The 21,869-nt window shown below is 38.0% G+C and overlaps 2 protein-coding genes across 3 annotated transcripts; one reads left to right on the top strand and one right to left on the bottom strand.

Annotated features, from left to right (window-relative positions):
* Positions 1 to 2,064: 2,064 nt before the first annotated feature.
* Positions 2,065 to 20,059, top strand: LOC136201551 (uncharacterized). Of its 2 annotated transcripts, XM_065992241.1 has the most exons (4): positions 2,065 to 2,234; positions 5,380 to 5,484; positions 8,362 to 8,590; positions 8,657 to 9,421. In XM_065992241.1, the coding sequence occupies exons 2-4, from the start codon at positions 5,462 to 5,464 to the stop codon at positions 8,831 to 8,833; spliced, it is 429 nt and encodes a 142-aa protein (XP_065848313.1). In that variant the 5' UTR covers positions 2,065 to 2,234; positions 5,380 to 5,461; the 3' UTR covers positions 8,834 to 9,421. The 2 variants fall into 2 exon arrangements, 1 of the variants encoding a protein (XP_065848313.1); XR_010673902.1 differs by lacking the exons at positions 8,362 to 8,590; positions 8,657 to 9,421 and adding an exon at positions 19,829 to 20,059 and having other exon boundaries at positions 2,076 to 2,234.
* LOC136201550 (GDSL esterase/lipase At1g71250-like) lies at positions 18,597 to 20,300 on the bottom strand. The gene is made up of 4 exons (XM_065992240.1): positions 19,873 to 20,300; positions 19,472 to 19,699; positions 18,981 to 19,224; positions 18,597 to 18,889 (listed from the first exon to the last, which is right to left on the bottom strand). The coding sequence occupies exons 1-4, from the start codon at positions 20,254 to 20,256 to the stop codon at positions 18,696 to 18,698; spliced, it is 1,050 nt and encodes a 349-aa protein (XP_065848312.1). The 5' UTR covers positions 20,257 to 20,300; the 3' UTR covers positions 18,597 to 18,695.
* Positions 20,301 to 21,869: the final 1,569 nt, after the last annotated feature.

Below are 21,869 nucleotides of genomic sequence, written 5' to 3'. Positions count from 1 at the left end.
AGATAACCAATAACCAATGTCCAACTTTTATAGAACAAGTCTGAAATTAACCAAGTTTGAAACAACCGACCGTTCTTGAATTAATAAAAAGCCTAACCAAAAGAGACAAACAGAAAAAGAATGATTGAAGTTAGCGAAAAAAAGTAAACGAACCTGAAGACAAAAGGAGGCGGCGGCGATATTTGAGAGCAGCTCAACAATTGTATAGGTTGAGGGAGAGAGCGAGAATTTCGATTAGGTAAGTTTATATTCTGATTTAGGGTTATTTAAGTGTCATAATAGTTTTTTTAATATTATCCAGTTGAATAATATTTTTTAATATGTAATTTCCTCAAAAAAGAAACAGCCCATAGTATAGTTTGAACTAAAGGTTAGTTACATTAAACACATGATTATTTGAAAAAAATACAAATATCTCATAACTGTGTAAATTATTCTAAATTTGTCAAGTTTACTAAATTATAGTGTTTATATCACGGAATATACTCTTTTCGTATTCTTTAGTCATAGTATCATATTTTTATGATTTATCGCATGAGATTTTAATTAATTAGAATCATAAGAAAACTAGATATGAAATCATGATGGAATCAGAAAGTATATATACTTATATAAGATTTTGCTCTAATTTTTAGGATATGTAAACATATTATCCAGAACAAGAAAAGAGAAATTCATGCATAAGACACTGCGATGATGAGATAACCAATAACCAGTGTCCAACTTTTATAGAACAAGTCTGAAATTAACCAAGTTTGAAACATCTTTACCCGTTTTCACACTTTGGTGTAAAACTTTCAATTTTGCACACTAAAGTGTACAACCTTTTGATGACCTCACACTAAAGTGTACAACATGTAATTGTGACTGGTCAACCCGAAGTCAATGCGCCACCTCAACAATTTAACTTTTCTAAAAACAAAAAATTAACCAAATTAATAAAAAAATTATTTTTATACCATTTATAACATCATCTTCTTCAACCCCATCCTTATTTTCTTAGGTAAATTACATACGTGGTGTACAACCTTTACTCCAAATCACACTTTGGTGTACAACCAAAATTTTGTCACCACTTATGTAATTTACCCTATTTTCTTTTACTCCATTTAAAAAATTATTTCTCTCACTAACTCACATCTCTCTCATTCTCTCTCTAACTCTCATGTCTCTCATATTTTCTCTCTCTTTCTCATTCTCCCTTTCTCTTTCTAACTCTTCCATCTCTCTAATTCTCCATTTCTTCCAAAACTGCTCAACATTTAGTAGCTGCTACATTTTGGAGAAACATAACCATATCAATAAACTTAACGCACTGACACAGAAATCAACGGCAAGTCTTTCTTCCATCTACAACAACTGTTTCTTTCCTGTGACCATCACTGTTTCATCATAATGATGAAATTAAATTGAAATTTTCCCTTTGTGTGAATAAAGTGGTATCCGATTAATTATTTTATGATGATCAAATGAGTTGTGCTGAACAATTAAAGAGAGAGAAAGTGAGAATTAGAGAGAGATATGGAAGAGTTAGAGAAAGAGAAAGAAGTGATGCTTATAAAAAGAAAATAAGGATGGAGGTTGAAGAGAGAGAAATAATTTTTGAAAATGGAGTAGAAAGAAAATAAGGATGGAGGTTGAAGAAGATGATGTTATAAAGGGTATAAAAGTAATTTTATATTAATTTGGTTAATTTTTTATTTTTAGAAAAGTTAAATTGCTGAGGTAGCGCATTGACTTCGGGTTGACCAGTCACAATTACCTGCTGTACACTTTAGTGGAAGGTCACCAAAAGGTTGTACACTTTAGTGTGCAAAATTGAAGGTTGTACACCAAAGTATGAAAACGGGTAAAGATTGTACACCACGTATGCAATTTACCCTATTGTTTGGTCCTAATTTTTAAGATAGTTTGGTTTAAAACCGAACCTAAATGCAATATATATTTTTTTTTTTTACTTTTAGGTTTAAATTAATTAACTAAATGCATTTAAACAAATTTAAACAAGTTTCTATCTCTGTCTAACTTCTAAGAAACCTTCTTTTTGCCGCCTCTCTTTAGGAATACGTTACATCAGGAATCTAATTCATTCTGCCGCCTCTCTCTAGGAATACCTTACACCAGGAATCCGATTCATTCCGCCGCTCTCTAGGAATACATTACATCAAGAATCCGATTCATTCCGCCGCATTCCCATACCTTGCCTTCATTTCTCATTTTCTCCAGCTCCAAAGGTATGTCGTCATCTTCTCTTGCGTTTTCTAGGTTTTTTTTTATCTATTACATTTTCTGTTTTCTTTTTTTATCTATTACGTTTTCTTTTTGGTTTTTTAATCGGTTATGCTTATTTTTGTAAAGATAGAACAGACTAGAAGAGAATTTAAAGTCTCACTTAGAGCTTAATTTAGGATGTAAAGTTCATTGAGTAATGATTTTAATTAGGTAATTGGGTGAACTTGATTTATTTGATTTAAGAACTATAAAGTTGGAGTCTTTCCTTATCTGATTTAGGAGCTTAACTTTAGTCGGTTGCTATTGCATTTTCATTTAGAAAACAATCAAATGGTCAATATAACTGGCTTTCCTTGAGTTGAATTTATACGTGGGAATTCAATTACTAATTTATCAAATACTAATTTAAGCATAGCTTGATACATTTAACTTGGCTTTTTGCTCATGAGCTGCTTAAGACTTTTTTTTTTTTTTTTTTTTTGTAGTTTCATGCTCTTTGATAGTTAATAGCTTTTGCTGATGTTGTTAATTATTGAATTAAGAGAGATAAAACAATATGGAAAATACAAAAATCGAAACATGAGAGCATTAATATGAGGAATTTATGTTTACTAATAACCCAATCAAATTTCAAGGTTACATTTGTCTTTCCACTCCATAAAAAAAAGTCATTCTATCTATTTTATTCATAATTTCTCTATCTAAATACTTACTCCTATAATACTCTTAATTGTGTGTACTTCAGCTACCCAAAAAGCATTATTAGATTAGATATATACGTCGCTATCTCTATATGAGTCTCAATAAGTTTTTTTTTTTTAGTATAGCGCGGAGTTCTAATATAGAATGCCATATTTAAGTGGAAAACAAATTTGGTAACTTGATTGAATTATTAATTTCCATACTAATTTTATGTGTTGCTAAGTTATATAAGAAAATGGTAATTTTGGATTTGTTCCAAATATAAAAACAAAGGGAAAAATGGTAATTATGGAATTATTTTAAATACGAGAGAGAAATAAGCAAGTGCCAAATTGATTAATAGATTAATTTAATTTGACTAATTGATTTTAGCATAATTATAATTTGATTATAGTTATTAATTAAATTAAATAAACAAATTAAATCTAATTAGAAAATATAAATATAGAGGAAGATACATTATTATCTTTAGATTATTTATATTAATTAACTAATTATTATTTAGATAATGATCTTTTGAGATTTTTATCATCTAATGTGATTAGGAATCAAAATAGGAAAAAGAAGACTATGACTAGGGGTGTCAAATGTAGGTCACGACTCGCGTAACTTGCAAATTAAATGAATTAGGGTTGAATCTTAATAGGTTCGAGCCATAAACAAGTCAAATCGGTCGACACATTCAACTCATATATAAAACAGGCCAGGTCGCAGATTGACATGTGAATTAATTGTAGCCCGTATAATTTTAAGCGTTTTAATGGGTCATATCGATCCAATCCGAGAACCCATGTAACTCGTTTAATCCATATAAAGATTGTAAATATCATTAATATATATGGGTATGATACCGCCTCCAAATTACTTATCACTGCTTCCATTGGACTTTTTTGCCCTTCTCATAATTTTAATCAAAAACTGAAAATTCTCTCTCCAAAATCATAAACCCGAACAACAATAATTGAAATTATGAAAATAATTGATGTGTGACAACCCGAACCCCGAAAATGGATGATTACGAGTCAGAAATATTAAAATTTATATTTTTCTTATCAAAGAACTCATGAAAATAATACATATTTTTCATGACGATTTTGCGTTTTTCGTCATAAAAAATTGGAGAATTTTGCATTTTTCATTACAAAAATTGAACGATTAGTATTTTTCATCACTAAAAATTAGAGAATTTTGCATTTTTTAAAATTTGGCCTAAACGGATGGCGCATTCCCCCCGGCCCATGACAGGAACGGATGGCGCATTCCCCTTGGCCCATGGTGGGGGCGGATGTGCCATCCGTTCCCGCCATGGGTCGGGGGGAATGCGCCATCTGTTCCCGCCATGGGCCGGGGGGAATGCGCCATCCGTATAGGCCAAATTTTTTTCAATTTTTTTTATGCAAAGGGCAAAATTGTCCAAGTGGTGGCGGTGATAAGTAATTTAGGGGTGGTAAATAGCAAAATCCAATAATTATCACTAATATATATGTCTTAACTTCAATTCATAAACCTAATATTTGAGATGGTGGCTGTCGATATAAGTGTTCCATTTTCGATCTCCTTTGATCGTGAACCTCTCTGTCTGCATTGGGTATGTTTATTGTAATTATGATAATTTGATTTAATTTGACTAATTGATTTTAGAATAATTATAATTTGATTATAGTTATTAATTAAATTAAATAAACAAAATTAAATCTAATTAGGAAATATAAATATGGAGGAAGATACATTTATTATCTTTAGAATATTTATATTAATTAACTAATTATTATTTAGATGATGATCTTTTGGGATTTTTATTACCTAATGTGATTAGGAATCAAAATAGGAAAAATAAGACTATGACTAGGGGTGTCAAGTGTAGGTCACGACCCGCTAACACCACTGGTGTAACTTGCAAATTAAATGAATTAGGGTTGAACCTTAATAGGTTCGAGCCATAAACAGGTCAAATGGGTCGACACATTTAACTTATATATGAAACGGGTCGGGTCGCAGGTTGACATGTTAATTAATCGCAACCCATAGAATTTTAAATGTTTTGGTGGTCCATGTCGATCCAACTCGAAAACCCATTTAACCCGATCCATGTAACTCGTTTAACCCATATAAGGCTTGTAAATATCACTAATATATATGAGTATGATATAATTATCACTAACATATAAGACGTGCTTAGTCAAATATAGATATTAGTTTAAATTAAAAATAATAATGTAATAAGATTTATTTACACTTTTTCATTACATTGAGTGCATATGTGATTTTTTTTTATTTTTTTTTTATTTTTTTTTTGATAAAGAGTGCATATGTGATTTAGATATTCAACCATTCAAAATTTAGAATCTTAATACAAAATTCTATTAATTATTAAGGGTTTAAGAAAAATTTAGCACAGGGGCCCCAAAAAGTTTAAGACGACCCTGTGTGTGTGTGTTTGTTTAGGTGTCTTAATTTCAATTCATAAACCTAATATTTGAGATGGTGACTGCCGATATAAGTGTTCCATTTTCGAACTCCTTTGATCATGAACCTCTCTATCTGCATCAGGTATGTTTATTGTAATTGTTTTTTTGTTAATTTCAATAACTCGTCTTTAGTTCGTCCGTCTTTTTTGGTTAATTTCAATAACTCATCTTTTAGTAAAGTGGATATAAAAAGAAGAAAAAAAATGCCTGGATGATCGGTTGTTTCGCATAAATCGGTTGTTTGGCATAACTGTCTTTTTTTGTTTTTTTTTTATAATAGAAAACTTGTATTACAAAGCAAGAGAAATAATATCGTTCAAAATACAAGAAGAAACACAATGAAGGAAATCTTCTATAAGAATTACCAAATGAGAAAGAACAAGCTCAAACGGCTAAATTATATGCGATAACGTTTGCCTGACGTCTCTCATATATGAACTCAATAGAGGAAAATGCGCGAGTAATCTCAATAATATCTCTCAGGATAACACGCAAGTTAGGCAAGCTTTGATAGTTAGGCAAGTTTTAATTTCAATAACTTGTCTTTTAGTGTAGAATATATAGTTAGGCATAAATGAATGCATATTAATTCTTTGACATAGATTGGTTCTTTGGCATAAATTCTTGTCTTTTTTTATTAATTTCAATAACTTGTTTTTTGTATAGAATATATTGTTAGGAATAAATGAATGCATATTGGTTGTTTGGCATAAATCGGTTATTTCTTTCTACTACTGTTTTGTTATATAAATTGGTTGTTGTTTTGAAATGGATAACATAAATCCATCCTTTCTTTCTATTCCCTTTTCCTTCCATATGATTTTTGTTTGGATATTCTACTTTTAATTTTTTAGGTAAAAGACAACGAAATATTCAATAGATTTCATATTGTTTGTAATATGATTTTTTGTAAGATATAATATGATATGAGAAAAGAGATAAAAAATTATAATAGGTTAATGGTTTGACGAGTCATACAATCCATTTAACAATATATAACAGGTTAATGAGTTAAACGAATTATATTAGTTTTTTAATCATGTTTTTTAAATAGACAAGTTATCTAGGCCAACCCGTTTCAACCCGTTTAATAAATGGGTCATATCGTGTCAACTAGTTTATTAAATAGTGATAACAAGTAGAGAAATTCTGATCAACGTCCGTCCCTGTGGGGGCGTCGTTGGGTTCGACGGGGGGAGGCTCCGATGCCAAAGTCAGTAAGGTGAATCAAGGAAACAAACTGAATTGACAAAGGTTGTGAGAATGTGTACCTTGATAGCCTAGAGATGCAGGCTATATATAGCTAGGAAGTCGTAACCTTCAGGCAACTAGAAAGCCTCCATTAATGCTCCATTAATGGCGGTTACAAGTTCTCTTTAACCTGGCGGTTAGCTAATTGATAACTCATTAATGGTCTTTATGGCCGAGTCGGCGGCCAGCCGTTACAGTGGCGAATCAGGTGAATGAGGAGATTCGCCTCATAGGTCCGCCAGCGGATCTCTCTGAGCAGAACCGTGGAGATCCGCCTGCCGGCTCTCCTTTGGGGATTAATACGCGGCGTTCTCAAGGTGAATATCCCTTTTGGTCCTCAGGATAATATCTCTATGTTATCAGAAGCCCCCCCAAAATTCCCTTAAAGTCCTTTAGGGCTTTTGAGCTTCCGCGCGCCGTCATAAACATCTGCATTAATGAGCACCCTGTTCGATGCCAATTGATGAATGACACGTGTAGTGGACGCACTGTCCCAGGAAGGAGAAAACATCCTTCTTCCTATTTCGCTTTCTCTTTCTTCTCCATTTCTTCTTCATTGTCTCCTTTATTGTTCGAAGCTTTTCCTGGGAATTTTCAGAGTTTCGTTCCAAGCTTCCGATTTCACATGTAAGTTCATCTTCTTCTGTTTAACTTTTCTCTGAATGTTTAGAAGTTCATCTTCATCTTCTAGATCGACTTCAGAGCTTTTTAATTCGACCCCTTCCCTCGAAATAGTAGTTGATTTTAGTTGGACCACTTCGTCATCGGAGAACTCCTTTTCCTCCGAGGACATGATTAGCTCTGATTTAGCTGGGTTTAATAACTCGGCGTGTAATCGCTACCAAACTCGTTCCACCAGATATCCAGTTCTTTTTACTTCTGTCTCCGGTACCGCTCCGGCCGTTAAGGCTAGGTGTTTTCCGGGGAAAATGGCCTCTTCTTCTATCCCACCTAGGAAAAAGAACCCTCGAGCGGAGTCCACTCCGTCTCGTATGAGTGCCGCGGATCTAGTGGATCTGGCGAATCGCTTCCCTTGGATCAATAATTATGAGACTCAGTTAGCCGCAGCCCATCAACGACCTTCCTGTCTGCCTAGCGGTTTTCTAACAGTATATTGCAGTCATGTAGAGAGAGGGTTCTGGCTTACTCTCCCAAAGATGATGGTGGACATCCTCTCATACTTTGATATTACAGCCAGCCAACTGCACCCCAACGGTTGGTTGGATATTGCTTTAGACTGCTACCTCGCCTCAAATTTAGGAGTGGTATATACGGGTCGTGTTTTTAGAGCTTTCCATAAACCCTCGAAATGGAAGTATGAATCCTATCTCACCTTCGCCAAATTCGGAGTATATTCGCCATTCAGCGACAAAATGTCCAATGTCCATTGCTGGGATGAGAAATTCTTCTATGTGAAGATAAAAGAGGGCGAATCTCTGGGTTTTCCCTCGTTTTGGAATCCCAAGCCTTTACACATGGCGGGCGATATGCAAATATTGACCGATAGTGATGAAGTGGTGGCGGAGCTCATGAAGAAGATCAAGGCGGATGCATGGTCATACGCAGACGCTTTAGCCTTCATGATGAGCGATATTCTGTTGATTCGCCGAGAGGGGGAGCAATTCATTTACTCCAAGATTGCGCAATTTGACCAAGGTAACTTTTATTTCTTCTTGAACTTTGATTACTTCAATGTTTTCCTTGGCAGGGGTTTATCTAAGGCCAATCACGCTATTATAGAGAAGCGTAGGAAGTTTTTAGAGGCTGAAGCGCGTAGGAAAGATCAAGCGGTGAATCCTCAAACGGATACTGGAAAACGCCCTGCGGGAACAGTGGTCGAGCCGCCACTAAAAAGGAGGAAGCCTATAGCCACTGGGGGCCTTAAGCTTATGGCGGATGCCATGAGGTCCGCCAGGCCTGTTGGGGAGATAGAACAGGTAAGTTGCCTTTTATTTTTATCTGTTCATCAAGTTTTAAGTTTTGACCCTTGAACGTTTGTGCAGATGGCGAAGCCTGATATGGGCGGATACTGGTCCGCCAAGTATGGCGCTCAAGGATCTTTTAAGAATGAGTCCATCATAAACAACTTGGATGAAGCCCTGGGTCAGGTGGGCGAAGTGCAAAGGAATCAGAACCAAATTCCTGGTAGCGGATGCCAATGCGCACATTGCTTCTGCTAATGCGAACCTTGCCTCTGCCACAGCCGCCTTAGTCCTTAGAGACGCGGAAATTGAGAAGCTGAAGGAAAAGATTGTGACAGACGCCAAGAACCATGAGGACGCCCTAGGAGAAGCTGAATATATGGCGGGTGAGCAAGCCTTCTATTATGGCGAACTGCTCATGACGTACTTTTCCTTGGCGCATCCCGAGATTAATTTTATAGATCCGCAGTTCACTGTCCCTGAGCCGGAAGACGTAGCCAAATATGACAAAATGTCAGACGCTAAGGAATACCTCCACGAATATGTTCGAAGATGGATGAAGGGACCCATGGAGGAGAGAAAACCTTCCACTAATGTCACGCTAGTGGAGCTTGAGGAAATGCCCCCCAAGGCGGGTGAAGAACCGATCACTGATAACACCCCTCCTCTTGGTCCCACATCTTCCGTGGAAAAGGAGGTACCTTCGGCTGGCGTATCTGAGGCTGTGGAGAAGGAGGCTTCTCAGGCTGGCGCCGTAAGCAAGGATAGTGTAAATGAGGATGCTCCTATTATTACTTAGTTGCTTACTTGTGATTTGTAAAAAATCCTTAAGTACAGTTTGTTTTAATCCTTTATGGCAGCTATTTATTTTACTATTACGTTTGCGTAAGTAAATGTATAGGCATCTAGGATTTATTTTGGAGTAGGTGGCCAGCCATACTCCATTGCATGGACCTTTGTGAAGGTTAGAAGCTGTTTTATTCCATTGAAGGAAGTAAAGCTGCCTAGGGGATCAATTTGCTACCTGTCTTTGAGGTCAAGTGATCCGCCCGTAGGACTTGTGAATCCTTTTTTGGGAAGGATATGTAAGAGAGTGTAAAGACCTTGCGTCCAAGGATCGTTTTAACTCTATCAGAGATTGAGATCCTCTCAAAGATGGATCCGCCCATAAGATAGGCTCTCTTATGTCTAAGGAGAAAAAGTAGCTATGAGATAGCGATACTTTGTTAATGTGGAGAGTGTTGGATGCCCCTCTTCTTGTTAAGACTGGAATATTAATATTGCTGCAATAAACTTTAAAAAGAACACAGATAATAGAACAAATGATGTTTATTAATGGGAGAAATGCTTTATTACAGCAATCAGGTCTTATAGGTGAGCCTCGTTAAAACCTTTAGTAAGAAAAACCACATGGGAAAAAAGCTTACTAAAGGAAAAAGAGTACTCAAGACCGTGTGTACACCTCATTTTCTGACAAAATATTTGCGGAGATTTTGGAGGTTCCATGTGCGCGGTAATGTGTTGCCCTTCATGTCCTGAATTTTAAATGTGGCGGACCCAATCTTGTCCACTATCTGATACGGACCCGTCCAGTTGAGCCCTAACTTGCCCTTGCCTTCTCGAGACTGGATTTTGTCGGCCTTTCGGAGCACAAGATCACCCACATTCAGATCCACAAGCTTGGCATTTTTATCATGGTAAGCGGCGATCCGCTGTTTATACGCCGCCATGCGTACATAGGCTTGGTCTCTTCGATCGCCTACCTGATCTAGACTTTCCCTTAGCCTTTTGCCGTTGTCCTCTTCGCAATAAAAGGCCACTCTATCACTTGGGACCTGTATTTCAACCGGGATCACTGCCTCTACACCATGAGAGAGGGCGAATGGTGTTTCTCCTGTGGCCGTCCTAGGAGTGGTGCGATAAGCCCATAAAACGCTTGTCAGCTGGTCCGCCCACTTCTTATCATGCTCTCCCAATCTCTTCTTTATCCCTTTTACGATCGTCCGATTCGTGACTTCGGTCATTCCGTTGGATTGGGGATAATAAACGGAGGCAAATCTGTTCAGATTACCCACTCTTCACAGAAAGTTTTGAATTCGCTACAGTTGAACTGTGTTCCATTATCGGTGATGATGGTATGCGGAACACCGTATCTTCCCACGATGTTGTCCTTGACGAATTCCACCATTCATTCTGCAGTTATTGAGGAGACAGCTTCGACTTCTACCCACTTGGTGAAATGATCCACTGCCACTACCACGTACCTTCTCTATCGGCGAGTTGGAGGAAACAGGCCAACAATGTCTATTCCCCAGAGGGCGAATGGCCGTCCTTCTATGATGGGCCTCTGGAGATGTTTGGCAGTATGTGATTCATTCGCATGAATCTGGCAACTATGACAAGATTCTACCAATTTTTGTGCATCCAATTCGGCCGTGGGCCAGTAGAAACCCGCTAACCTGGATTTCTTTAAGATGGTGGCGGATGCTTCATGAGCCCCACATGATCCCTCATGTAGCTCCTTGAGGATTTGTTGTCCCTCTTCCGACAGAATGCACTTCAACCAAGGGTGGCTAAAAGATTTTCTGTAAAGGCCGTCGTTGATTATGGAGAAATAAGCCGCTCTCCTAACTATCCGTCGTGCCTTTTCCTTATCCTCATGTAAAGTTCCACATAGCAGATATTGGTGAATGACCGATCTCCAATCATCTTCTACCGTTGTGAGTAGGGATACTTCCTCTGAAGCGAAGGCTGGAGCTATTTTAACTTCGAAGGGACAATCTGGATCTGTCCAGTTCTCCTCACAAGAGGCCATTTTGGCCAAATGATCCGCCTCTGTGTTGGACTCCCTTGGTACGTGAATCAGTTCCCATTTGGTTTCCTTAGCCTCAAGGTGATCTAGCAATTTTTTGACTTCTGCTACGTATTTGGCCAAAACATCATCTTTCACCTCGTAGTTCTTGATTACTTGGTTAACCATTAGCTTAGAGTCACTATAGATCACAATCCGCTCAGGAGTGATTTCTTTGAGTAGGCGTAATCCCAATACCAGAGCTTCATATTCAGCAGCATTATTAGTTGCATGGAAATTCAATTTTGCTGCATACCGTAACTTTATGTATTGGGGACCCTTGATCACAATGCCTACGCCAGCTCCATCCGCTGAGGAGGCGCCATCAGTGTACATTGTCCACTCTTCTACTGGAGGCTTGGGATGATCTATCCCCTCATCAGTGAATTCATTCACAAAGTCTGCCAAGACTTGACTTTTTAAAGCTGACCTGCTTTCATATCTCACATCGAATTCACCAAGGCGGATTGCCTATTCCATCAACCTTCCAGAAGTGTCCGGCTTCTGCAACACCTTTCTCATCGGTATATTCGTTCGAACCACCACAGTGTGCGCCTGAAAATATGGTCTAAGGCAGATTGTTGTGGTGACAACAGCTAGCGCCATTTTATCAAGCTTAGAATATCTGGTTTCGGCGTCTTTCAGAACCTTGCTCACATAATAAATCGGAAACTGCTGGCCATCTTCCTCTCGTATCATGACCGTGCACACAGCCTTATCCATAACCGATACATACATGTAGAGGTCCTCTCCCTTCATTGGCCGACTCATCATGGGCGGCTCCGTGAGGAACCGCTTGATTCCTTCGAAGGCCTTTTCACAATCCTCATTCCACTCGAACGCCTTTTGCTTCTTGATGACCTCGTAAAAGGGCTGACATCTGCGAGCTGAACAAGAGATAAACCTGCCCAAGGCTATGATCCGCCCATTAAGGCATTATACTTCTCTGAGGTTCCGTGGTGCTTGCATTTCTAGGACAGCCTTAACCTTGTCAGGATTTGGGCTAACTCCTTTTTCGCTGATCATGAACCCTAAGAATTTTCCATACGTCGCCCCAAAAGTACACTTCTCTGGGTTCAGCTTAATGTTGTGGCGTCGGAGTACGTCCAGTACCTCCTTTATATCATCGGCATGCCTTTCTACGGTTGTGCTTTTGATGATCATGTCATCCACAGACAGAATAGTTATCCCCTTTACTATCTGCGAATATCTTGTTCATCATCCTCTGATAAGTTGCACCCGCGTTCTTAAGCCCAAAGGGCATAACTTTGAAGCAATAATTGGCTTGATGTGTTACGAACGAGGTCTTGATTCTATCCGAGGGCTCCATGGGGATCTGATGATAACTTGACTTCACATCCGTAAAGGAGTACATGGCGTGACCGGCGGTTCCGTCTACGAGCATGTCAATACATGGCAGAGGATAGTTGTCTTTGGGACAAGCTTTGTTGAGATCCGTAAAGTCAATACACATGCGGTAAGATCCGCCCGCCTTCTTTACCAGAACGACGTTCGCCAGCCACTGAGTATAAAACACCTCCTCAATGGCGTCCGCCCGCTGGAGCTTGGTGATCTCTTCTTCTATCACCTTCTGCCTTTCGGGGCCATGGTTTCTCCACTTCTGAGCCACATGAACTGCATCTTTATCAATGTTGAGCTTGTGTGATCACGTCTGGACTGATTCCGGGGAGAATTTCATCCTTCCATGCGAAGACATCCTCCGCCTCACGGAGTACCTTGGTGATTGCATTTTTAATTTCGCCCTTGAGCCCTTTAGCCATTCGCACCTGCTTTTCATCCGCCATAAGGTACATTTCTGTCTCGTCCAAGGCCATTGTGATGAGCTCCTCCTCATCCTCTTCTTTAGATTGGGGGCGAATCATCAGTGATGCCAAATATGTCTTCTGGGCTACCTTTTGGCTACCTCTGATCATTACACCTCCCTTGGCCGTGGGGATGTAAAGCGTTAAGTGGCGTATGGAGATAAGGGCTGCAACTTCGAAGATAAAGGGTCGTCCGAGGATGATATTGTAAGCTAACTGACCATCTAAGATAGAAAATTCCAGATCACCTTTCCAGACCTAGTCATCGTCCGCAAGCTCGCAATCCAGAGTGACTTGGCCTTTTGTTTGGATAGTGTGTCCCGTCACTCCTAGGATATCGACCACAGTTGGCTCTACCTGGACTGGATCAATCATGAGTTTGGCGAAAGCTCCTCTGGTGATGACATTGCACGAACTCCCAGTATCAACCATCACTCTTTTCATCTCCCAGCCTTCCACCATCATAGTGACGACCAGTGCGTCCGCATGGGGGGAGATTTCAGGACCTACATCGGCAAAGGGGCGATTTAACGATGCCCTGTCAAGAGCGGTAGTCCTTGCCTTTTTCAGCATTGGTTGATATCCAGGTCCGCCTGCTATGACATTAATGGAACCCTTCCCCTTCTTCTTTGGGTCCTCTTTGGATCTATCACCATCTCATTTCTTGCCATCATTCTGGATGAACCGATCCAATTTGCCCCTCTCGATGAGACGCTCGATTTCCCGAGCTAACTCCCAACATGCATCGGTGTCATGGCCATTTTTCCTGTGATATTTACAATAATTTTTAGGATTTTTACCAGTATTGGTGTACTCCCCCCCCTTTGGTTCGGGGTATGAAATGCTCCGTTTGTGTTGACTGTTCTCTATCCACATAAGGACTTCACTTTTAGAAGCATTGAGAGGTGTGAAAGAGGTGACAAACGTTGATTTGTTCTTAGAACCCCTTTGCCTGCCTCTAGAGGAAGAATCCTGATGTTTGTCTTTGTCTCTATCTCGATGGCGAGATTCGCCCTTGTCCCTTTTGGGCGATGACAGTGATCCTCGGCGAATGTCATCCACCTCGATAAAGTCTTTACAACGCTCCATCAATTCTGCCATGCTGGTGGGTTTCTTTCGAATTAGATCTTCTTGCAAGCTTTTACAAGTGGTGTTTCTCACAAAACATTCCACTGCTACGGAGATATCCACATCAACGATTTGTATGCACAATTGGTTAAAAGTGTCCACATACTCCCGAAGGGATTCATTCGCCTTCTGCTTTAACTCAAAAAGCTTCCATGATTTAACCACTAGAGGAATACAACCGGCGAATTTAGCATAAAATTCCCTGCTCAATTGATCAAAACTGTTTATTGAGCCCGGAGGTAAAGACTGAAACCACCCGTAGGCTAGACCTCCTAGCGTGGTGACAAACATTTTGCAGAGCACAGGCTCGGTGGCACGGTTGAGTTTGAGCAGTATTCGGTATTTTCTAACGTGAGCTTCCGGATTGTCAACACCTGTGTAGATAGCGAGATTAGGTATTTTAAAAGCTCTATCAGTTTCCTCCGCCTCAATCCAAGCCGCGAAAGGCGAATCTCTATTGGCGAACGGATTATGCCTGGAATTTTCCTCATTCATACGGAGTACCAGAGCTCTAACTCTATCATCAAAATTCTCTGGATCCGCCCTTGGGCGACCCCTTCGTGGAGATCTGCTTGGAGAGGAAGAAGAGCTTGACCCAGATGATGGATCTGATGGCGAACGCCCTCCTCCACTTTCGCGTCCGCCTCCTCCTCCGCTATTACCTCCTCCGCCCCCCCTCCTGGGGGAGCTTGCCCACTACCTCCTCCATGGCTTCCCAACGGGATGTGTCCAACAGTTCCCGAGGGTGGCGGGGGCGGTGGTCCACTCAAATGGGGCGTCTCCGCTGGCATTTTACTCCGTCTACGACCAGTAGAAGGGGGCGATCTGCCCCGACGGGAGGATCTCGGTCGTCGAGGCGAGGGTGATTTAGACCGCCTACTTTTCTCCCTTCTACGCTTTTTGTGTGTTCGCCCCTCGGATCCGCCAAGGGAGAGATTCGTCCGTGGGTGCCTCGGGATATCGGACCCGCCTAGATTTAATCCAGGACCCGTAGATCCGCCCGGAAGGGTTGAATCATTCCTTTGACTTCCTTCTACGCCACTAGGTAATAACTCCCGATTGATTTGCAGTTCTCCAACTGCCGCCGTAGTAGTTACCATGGAATCCGTGTTGTGAGCTTGGAGAAATGAAGAACTCTGGGCGCCCGGTCCAAAGTTTAACAAGGGCCAAGATGATACAGTCGATGTGGACGCCATGCTCCAATGTGGAGGAAGGGTCATGAACGACCACAGGCGATTCCTCGTCTCGGGTCCAAACCGCTCTCCGATTGCTTGTGCACACATGTTGATGAAAGCATCAGGGTTCATACTACTTTCGACGTGCGTTGCAGGAGCAGTTGAATCTGTGCGGCCAGCACTAGATGGTGTAACTAATGGTGTTTCAATTCCTAAAGAGGGATTCTGGTCTCCAGTTGTCATAGTTTCTTAATGTGAACGAAAAACCCTTTGTTTGATTAAGGATTCCACGATCACCGCACCAATTGATAACAAGTAGAGAAATTCTGATCAACGTCCGTCCCTGTGGGGGCGTTGTTGTGTTCGATGGGGGGAGGCTCCGATGCCAAAGTCAGTAAGGTGAATCAAGGAAACAAACTGAATTGACAAAGGTTGTGAGAATGTGTACCTTGATAGCCTAGGGATGCAGGCTATATATAGCTAGGAAGTCGTAACCTTCAGGCAACTAGAAAGCCTCCATTAATGCTCCATTAATGGCGGTTACAAGTTATCTTTAACCTGGCGGTTAGCTAATTGATAACTCATTAATGGTCTTTATGGCCGAGTCGGCGGCCAGTCGTTACAGTGGCGAATCAGGTGAATGAGGAGATTCGCCTCATAGGTCCGCCAGCGGATCTCTCTGAGCAGAACCGTGGAGATCCGCCTTCCGGCTCTCCTTTGGGGATTAATACGCGGCGTTCTCAAGGTGAATATCCCTTTTGGTCCTCGGGATAATATCTCTATGTTATCAAATAGGTCGTGCTAGGATTGATCTAAATGAGTTATCTAAGTAGGTTGACACGACCTGTTTACGACCCACGAACCCATATTGACACCCCTAGACCCCTAATACCTCCCTTTGTGTATTTTGGCCTATACACTTCAGTACCTAGTCGAATTGCTTTGGAATTAGCTCTTTCTCCCTCCTTTGTAATACGCAAAATTGTGTGAATGTCTAAAATTATTGTTTTTTTTGGTAATTATATTATAGAGATAGGAATAACGTTAAAGACGATATGCATTTTGTGGAAATAAGGATAATTTTGTCAACATCCAATAAATACAAACAGTTATTCATGAAAGCTCCAAAACGATGCTGTTTATATATATATATAAAATGCTAAAAGCAGCGGTTGTACAAACTTAACCAAACTCCATATTCCATACGGTTTGGAATGAAACGTTAAACGCTGCTTCGAAAAGTTGAAACAAACAGTATATGTATTAAATATAATAAAAGTATATAAATATTTTATTATTCGGAAATATTCATGGAGATATATATAGAGACAGGGTGGGGGTCCCTATGGGGCGGAATAGTATTCCCCTTCCTCGTCCAATTCCTTTTTTTTTAATAATTCTCTATCCCCATCAGTTCAGATATATGGAATTTTTAGATAATATCTCCTTCGTTGCCACCCTTAAAAGTTACCTCCTAATTCACGTATCTCCATTCATTTGTCAAATATGAATTAATTTTTTTTGGATTTATTAAGATTATTTTTTTCTAATATATATATATATATATATATATATATATATATATATATATATATATATGAAATTACCTTACAATGAGAGGAAAACCTCTTTTGTATAGAGCAACGTTATGAAAACCGGACCGGACGGTTCGACTGCAAACTGGCTATATTTTTGGTCTGGTTGGTATAGACTCAACAAACCGGATTGAATCGTTTGAATCGGTTGGATGAACTGGTCCGATTGAACGGTTTAATCCGGTTAACCATTCAGACATAGTTAATTTATAAAAAGAAATATATGTTGAAGGTAGGATTTGAAATTGGCCATTAGGTATCACTACACTATATACACAGTATCACTAAGTTAGGTTTCAACTTATGATTAGTAAATTTTAAATATATATAAATAAAATTTAAAACTCTTAGTAAATTTTATAATTTAAATTGAATTAAAAATAAGGAAAAATACAAAAATAAACCTTGTGGTTACACCTGTTTTCGAACAATACCCATGTGGTTTAAAAGTTTGCAAACTGGTACCTTGAGGTTCATTCCATTAGCAAACACATACCAAATTGACTAACAATGTTAAAAGTCAAATAAAAAAGAGTTAATTTAGTCATTATATTTATTTATTTTATAAATTAACCCCCTTATTATCTAATTATCACAAACAAACCCCAAAATAAAAAATAAAAATCAATTATACCATTTTCTCCATCTCTATAATTTCTTATTTTTTTCTTCTTTCTTTCTCATATCTCTTGATTTTTCTCTCTCTAAAATCAATTGAACCACCAAATAAACACCCTATTATTCCACCTCATCATCCCTTCTAACAAACACCATCTTAATACTCTGAATGTCTAATCTATTATAAACTTTGACTAAATCTCAAATTAAGAGAAAAACCGCCAAACCACCACAAATTATACTAATCTATCTTTTTATTTGAATTATTGATAAGTTGTTTGTCTTTTCTTATCTTAATTCATTGTAAGCACCGTCGATATTGAACTTTTTGAGTTATATCTCTAGAGAATGTTATCCTCAACCTCAAGGAGATATAAAGAATGAGGATAGAAACGTGAATAATCTTAATCTCACATTATAAATAAACATAGCGAGTTTACTAAACTATATTAGTAAAGTAGATTTCTAATACATGTAAATATTTTAAAGTTAGAAAGTTCAAAGTGTTGAAAATTAGAGGGATTGGAATTGTTACAAGGTAAGGACTGAGTTATAATTTGTAACGACTAAATATGTAATTTTGAGGACTATTAATTGATGAAAAAAGAAACTAAGAAAATGAAAATGGGAGAAGATAAGACACTCAATTAATCCAAACTTTCTTATCTTTCTTTCCATTACAAAGACTAACTCTTTATATAAAGCATAATATTCTTTTCAACTACAAAAGTGGATGGAGCACATCCACAATATATTAGTCAATGGTCTTTATTGATCTTTTTGTTTTTTTCATCCTATCCATCATCACATGTTTGTTCATGGATTCACATATTCATTAATAATTAACTTCATTTTGTTTTTATTATAAATTAAGTTTATTTTAACACAAAGAACCACACTTAATTGGATCAAAGCGAACAATATCTGTGTCTAAAACATAGAAAGTTGGTTGATATTAATGGGATAAACTTCCGACTGAAGATTAGAAAAAAAAGCCTTGGAAGCTATAATAAGATTGACAGCTTGAGTAGGATGAACTCCATCAAAAAACACATACTGTTTTCTGTTTACACAGACTTTGTTGGATGACCTATCAAAACATGCTTCCTTTACATTTTGAAATCCTGCAACTCCAAACCAAGCCAAACTTTGATTATTAATTAATTTGCAAAATCAAACATTAATTAAATCGAAAAGGTAGAAGAATTAAATTACCTAGAGAAGTATGATTGTTGATTATATCCATTATGATGTGATAAGAATTGACAAAAACAAAATGAGAATCAGGAAATTGTTGGTTCATATGATCAACCAATGATTTCAATTGAGAATTGTAGAGGAGAGCAGCTTCATTCAATTCTTTTATGCATTTTGAACCATTTCTTCTTTTAATCGGATAGCACCCAAGTGGATTTGCTGACATCAATACAAATTTTCTGCCTCCTAAATTGTACAATATCTGCACTCACCAAACCAATTTTAATTAATGATATTTACAGTTCAGACAAATTCAGATTCTAGTGGGATCGCTCTCTCCATATACAAAACTCTTGTTAGATTCTTAAGAAAACAAACTTCTATTTTAAAAATGTTGGACGTGATTAACAAAAAAAATACCAAAACCAACACAGAAAAATATACTAACAGTAAAAGCAGAAAATTAAAGAAAAGAGATAGACAAATCTGAGGTCTATATTAGAGGTTACCTTAAATTTGGCAGATAATGCAAGGATGAGATTATTAGTGAAAGCTTGAAGGGTTTGATTCATTGGACGAGCGAAGTAGTTATTTGTGTAATCATTTCCTCCAATCCCCACAACAAACATATAATTTCTTAGAAATTTGTCACTTTTAATACCTAATTGAGTTTCCAATGCTGGTAATGTCCTCTCCACAAAGTTTTCAATTTGCTTATTCAACCCTGTCACATTACCCTGCAATATTTTCAATTCATTTACAGTGTTTAAATTCAACAATATATTAAAATTAATCCAAAGTATATATACATAACAAAAGCTATAATATAATCTAAGACTAACATTTACTAGATTATGCATTTCAAGTGTTATGAACCAAGGAAGAGGAAGAAGAAGAAGAATCATCTTACAGAAACTGTGCCAGTAAAATCAAGTATTCCAGAAGCAGCAGAAGCAAAATCAACACCATGAGTAATATTGGCACCGGTAGTTGAAGGATGATAAAAAGGCGGAATAAAAGGAAGCCCAAGATGATCGGAAAGAAGATCTATCACATTTTTTCCATTAGTGAATCTCCCGGTAGAACCATATGGAAAATCTATTCCATATGGCCAAAAATTTGCTTTAGCCTTAGTTTGAAGGAAGTTATTATTTCCATTGTCAACCAGAGAGCTACCAAACACAAACATTCCTTTTATTTTAGTTTCATTTCCCTGTGAATAACAACTCAATGGAGAAATAAAGGTAAAAACAAGTAATATAGATAACAGGGATGACATGTTTGGGGTACCCATGTTTTTTTTGTCTTAAGGAAATTTCTAATCTATCTCTAGTTGAGAGTATAAATAGTTGGTGTTTTTTTGATAGAAAGTATTAGATCATCCTAATTAATTTTTTTTTTTTAAATTTCGTAATTTGGAAAGAAGATCTGCATGATTGAAAATGACAGCACATAAAAGAGGAAGGACATCTCAATTGGGATCACACACTTAAGATATGCTTTATGAGGTTGTTTTTTTTTTTTTAATTTATTTATTTTATATATTGGTCTTAAAAACATTAGTAGCTCTTCAACTTACAAAGTGTTGTAGTAGTCTACTAAATTTTCTTTAAGTAATTTATTATGTTACGAAGTGTTGTATTATGGATCCGTTAATTTGCCTTTTTTTTTCCACAATGGATGAGTACTGGACCTCGAGAAATAAGAACAAGCGACTAAGTTCTGATTAACCGAGGAAAACTAGTACCACAAATAATTAGAAAAAAATTATATGTTGGATGTCTGTAGGAGATATATCACACTCAACCAAATGAACTTTTATTATAACCAGTGAAATTTTGTATTATTCATAGTAGGTTATCGTATTATAACCGTGTTATACAATCTATAATTATATATAACATAAATACAACAAAAATATTAATCGTGTCATACGGATTATGTCAAGTAGATTTTCTTTATAAGTGATGATGCCATTGTCAGAAATTGATAGTCTTGCACAGAAAAGGACAAGAAATACACAAGGTAATTACGGTGGTCCCACCAATGTAATCATTTAGAACCTCTACGAATTTCAGAGTTCCTCAATGTATGTAGGGTAATTACGTTGGTTCTACGACCGTTTGACTGGAACTCTACAATAAAGGCATTCTTACTGCTGTAATTAGTAATTACGATTGTGGAACCATCATAATTACCTTGTACACACATTCTGTCTTTCCTTGCACCTTAAAAAGAAAATATAATTTTCACAAATTATCTCAAAAAGTGAGTAACAATATTGGACCTATTTTAATAATAGAATTAAAAACAATCTCCTTTTGTAAATATTTACCAAAAGTTGGGAAATATTTTTCTATGTAGGTGTTTTTTTCTCTCGAGTCCTGATATTAATGTGAAGAAAAAATTGAAACGAAGTTTAACGGGAATTCGATGACCTAGTCGCCGCCTTCGTCTTTTGACGGCTGCGGTGAACCAAATCGGCCACCATGGCTGCTCTGACCTCTACTTATTCTCCACTGCTCGATGATTATTACGATATTAGAGTTCTCTTCAATCCAAAGTTGTGTTTCTGTCCGCAGATGTCAGAATCGATTATACCACATCGGAATCCCCCTATTTGAAATTCGTATGCAGGGGTATTGACGGGCAATCCTGTAGGGATTCCTTCTTCATCAGCCACTGTCTCGAAGATAGGAGGAATCAAGACTGTTCGAATCACACAAGCGGCTTATGATAGGAGGGTCGCATTGTGCTCTTCTTCATTAATTAGGATACTGATTTTGAATAAGGGAGATTCTCCTTGGCGAGTTGCTAATCTCAAACAGGCTTTAACAAAGGTACAGGGTATGCAGGATTCATGACGTCTGATTTCAATTGGGCGAGGATTTTGCCATGTTATAATGG

This window comes from Euphorbia lathyris, chromosome 7 (assembly GCF_963576675.1).
Source record: "Euphorbia lathyris chromosome 7, ddEupLath1.1, whole genome shotgun sequence".
NCBI classification, from domain to species: domain Eukaryota; kingdom Viridiplantae; phylum Streptophyta; class Magnoliopsida; order Malpighiales; family Euphorbiaceae; genus Euphorbia; species Euphorbia lathyris.
This window is presented reverse-complemented; position numbering and strand designations above follow the sequence as displayed.